This window comes from Telmatherina bonti (genome assembly GCF_933228915.1).
Source record: "Telmatherina bonti genome assembly, chromosome: 14".
NCBI lineage: Eukaryota > Metazoa > Chordata > Actinopteri > Atheriniformes > Telmatherinidae > Telmatherina > Telmatherina bonti.
The window spans coordinates 16,708,091-16,712,546 of record NC_136612.1 but is presented as its reverse complement, the minus strand read 5'-3'; the positions used below and the strand labels follow the sequence as shown (position 1 = coordinate 16,712,546).

Here is a 4,456-nt window from a genome sequence, read left to right as displayed (position 1 = left end):
CTAAGAATTATCTTACCTTTAAAAAAATAAGCATATATGTACTCAGTTAAAGATTTTTAATCTTACTCAGATTTCAGTTTTTGCAGTGTAGCTTTGGTGAAGTTTGGCTCCATCTGGTGGCTGCAAGCAGCATCACACTGTACTGTCACATTGTGTTTCAAGTATGTTTCATGAATTATTGATGGATTTTGTCTCCATTTTTACTATCTAACTAATTATTTCTGTTCATTCTCTCTTTCGGCAGCAAAATGAGTTCAGATAAGAAAACCGATCCCCCTCCTTATCTCATACCAGGTACGCATAAACACACGTGCTCCATGATCACGGTCAGCTAATTTACACCATCTTGTTTCTGTTGCTTCTTTCTTGCCCTGATTTAATTCCTTTCTTTCTTCATTTTTGTGTTTGTTCCAGTTGAAGGTCAAGGGGGTGGAGTGAAGGTTTACCACGTCCACACCCCATTCACCCCTCCCACCTTCGAGGAGACCTCAGTAGCTCAGGTCACGCCAGGTATATTCCCCCTGAGGTTACTCTCTTTCTTTTTTTCTTTTCTTTTTGTGCCTTAATTTGTTTCATTATTAACTTGCTTTTCTATTTCTTCTCTCTCTCCTCTCAACACCCAACAGTGTACACAAGTGGGGGAGGAGGCATTGGCACAGGGATCGACTCCTCGGAAGGCAAAAGAAAGTTTGTGAGCTATGATATGGGACTTGGATCTGAACCTGGCATGGCAAACTGCACCTCCTGCCAGCAACAGGTTATGACGAATGTTACCTACAAAGCAGGAACCTACGCCTGGCTGATGTGCTTACTCTTCATCTGTTGTGGGTAAGTCTGCTCAGGAACTCCAGGGGGGAAAAAAAAAAATTAAAACCTAATAATAATAAAAATTAAAGTTTTAATATTAAAAAGGTACAAATGTTACAAAACAAGAAAAAAAATCAATAAAAAATGGAATAAAATCCTGCATTTATTTTATTTTAATTTATTTTATTTTATGAAGTCATTCATTTGTTATTTTATTTTGAACAGAAATTAACATTTATTTTTAGGGTTTTTAATAAACTGGTAAATTGGATGCGCTGGACAGGACTGTGTTCTTCAGTAGCTAAGAGACAAGACTCATTTTGGACAAAATATATGAAATACACTGCAGTAAAATTTCCTTTTCAGAAAAAAAAATATTTTAAAGTAAATTATCAAACTCCTTGTAAATGAATGAATTAAAGTGCTTTAATACTTACATATGATTATTTTTAATTAATTGCAGACAATATAAACCCAGAATGCTTCATATTTTGTCTCAACAACTTAATTTCCTTCATCGATATTGTAAAAACAAAATGTTTTTTGTTTTGTTTTTTGTTTTTTTAAATCCCTGTTTGGACAGAGACAGTTCAGCGCTGGTAATCAGGTTAAAGATATTTCAAACAGGTTAAAAGAAGATGGCCATCTCGATTCGGTACGAAAGCAGCATGTGACAAACACAAGATCATTATCAGCAACATCAACAAATTCCTGAGCTGTTTGAAAATGTTACTCCTGAAAGGGAAACTGGAAAGGATTTTTATATTTCTCCTTCTACTGTACATTAAACTCTGCCGTTAAATGATCCATGAAATGTGAGGGAGTTTCAGCATGTGAAGGACACATCTGATCTTCAGTCCTTCAGATGGAACTGTCACATCCAAGCTCATGATACAGATACAGTCACATATTTCAACCTCACTGCTAAAATGTAGCTCAATGTTAACCTTATGCAGCTTCTCTCTTCTCTGGATCATGTTGGATGGACCATCATATGGTGTTACCATGAACTGGAGTGAGACCAATCTGTATGGAGCTAATGATGCTGCAAACCAAATATGACAGCAACTCATCACATGGAAAGGCTTCTAAACGCTGTACAAAGATGCCTGACTACGCAGATCTCCATGATGCTAACTGTATTTGCATGTGTGTTGCAGGTTAGTCCTATGCTGCTGCCTGATCCCATTCTTCATGAAACGCTTCAAAGATGCCTACCACACGTGCCCCAAATGCAACAGAATCCTGCATGTTGAGAAGAAAAAATGCTGTAAATGACAAACATGAGGAGAGGAACGAAGGGGGCCATAGAAATAAGAAATAACATCCTGTCACCTTCATCTGCCTTTGGGTTACCCTGATGGAAAACAGTCATACTGTGTGCAGACACTGAGAGGCCACATCGCAAACGCAGTTTATTTCTATGGATGAATCGTCGTATTAGTCGAGGCAAAATCAAACACCAATGACTTCCATTCTGCTTGTGCTGTCAGAGCCTCAGTGTCACGTGCTGAAAACCATTTCCAGCACATCCTACACAGACCATGCACTTTCTTTTTTTTTCTTCCTTATTCTAATCTCTCACGTTGTCACAAACTTTATGCAAACAGAAAGCTGCTTAACTGAAGGGCTTGTACATAGATTTTATCATGTGTGATGGGGCTGTGCATTTAACATTTAAAGCGATTTGCTGCCTGTCTGAAGGGACATTTAGACTTTTGAAGTAACAGCGACCAGTGGAACAATTTTAGTGTTGATGTTTTGTTGTTGTTTTTGTTTTTATTGTTATATGAAATTGAAATCTCCACCATATAATTAAACCTATGTGACTTGTTTGTGTAGTATTAACATGAGCAGATGAAGGTCAGCCTGAAAGTTCGAAGATTAACTTTTGTCTAGATTACTATATAAATAGATGTATAGTATAATATACATATGATATGTAAAAACCTTCCATAACATATGGTTACTTGATCATTCAATCACAATAGCAGAAACCAGGTATGATGTTTTCTACTTTAACACTGACCCCAGAGAAAATTTTGCATGCTTAAACTTCCATTACATACTCTAATTTGCTACTAATTAAAATCCGTGTTTATCTAATAAAATATATGGACGACATGTGGCTCCTTGTGTTTTTGCAATGCTGCATTCCCTGCATTGGATACATGGCCATTTGGCAACTACATTTACATTTAATGCATCAACATCCAGTTAACTGAACATGCACGTTGTTGGACAGTGGGAGGAAGCAAGAAGAAAACCCACTCATGCACAAGGAGAAGATGCGAACTCCACCCAGAAAGGATCCAGCTGAGGTCTGATGCAGAAATCCTAATGCTGTGAGGTGCTGAGCGCTGTGCAGCCTCTGTACCTTATGCTTTATTTGCAAGTAACATCTTGTTGACAGTTACTCATAAAATACATAAGAAACGGTTCACAGATGTGGAAATGTAACGTGCCGTTTTATTGGACTTTCCTTTGTAAGATTTTTGAAGTGATGAGAGGCCACTAATGCAATGTTTTCCAGCAACTGAAGCCACACCCACTTAGCTAAAATCTCTTTCAATATTTTCACATACAAATCATGCAGCAGTCATTTCTTTTCTTCATAGAACCTGGATCTGCTGAAATCTTTGTCCAACTTTAAAAATAATTAAAAAAAAAAAAATAAATAAATAAAAAAAAAATAAAATAAAAATATATATATATATATATCTATATATATATAGATATATATGTGTATATATATATATATATATAGATATATATATATATCTATATATATATATCTACATATATAGATATATATGTATATATATATCTATATATATATAGATATATATGTGTATATATATATATATATATATACACATATATATGTATATATAGATATATATCTATATATATATATATATATATATAGATATATATATATATATATATATAGGATACGACTATATATATCTATATATATCTATATATATATAGATATATATGTATATATATATATGTATATAGATATGTATATAGATATATATGTATATATATATATATATATATATATATATATAGTCTTTCACTAGAACAGGTCCTTTTGCACCACTGAGCATCACTGCCTGGATACAACTGTCAATAAGGCAGTGTTTGTGTGTGCACACACATAAACAGCCTTGGACCCCTTGACACTGCATGCAAATCCAGTATTTATAACCCTTGTTTTGAACTTTTTTAGAGTTCCTTTTAAAGTTTTCTCTGTGAAAGTGCTTCATAAATAAAGTTGATACGGTGAACAAAGTAATTACATGAGGACAGCTGAGCGTTTTCTCATCCTGTGTCCAAGCAAGCAAAAGGAAGTGTCACATGCAACTATTTTTGTTTTCAAGAAATGTTGTGAATGCCATCGTTCCACATCCTGCACATTAAAAATGTAATTTTGGGTTTGACCAAGATTGTCAGTTTCTATGTCGGTCTGTTCACGTTAATTGTATTTCTCACTCACTTATACTTTAAGTCCTGTTTATAAACATACAAAAATATTAAATAATAAAACTACATAGTCAGTGGTTTGTCCCCTAATGGAGAAGCAGCCAAGCTGTGCGTTTTAGTTTTTATAGAAAATTTTATTCAACATACATTTTCCAGC

General features: G+C 34.5%; 1 protein-coding gene across 1 annotated transcript; it reads left to right on the top strand.

Moving 5' to 3' along the window:
* Positions 1–248: 248 nt before the first annotated feature.
* On the top strand, positions 249–2,085 carry litafd (LITAF domain containing; the record flags this gene model as incomplete). Its single annotated transcript, XM_079253023.1, has 4 exons — positions 249–294; positions 415–510; positions 627–828; positions 1,968–2,085. 4 exons carry the CDS (start codon positions 249–251, stop codon positions 2,083–2,085), a joined length of 462 nt encoding a protein of 153 aa, XP_079109149.1.
* Positions 2,086–4,456: the final 2,371 nt, after the last annotated feature.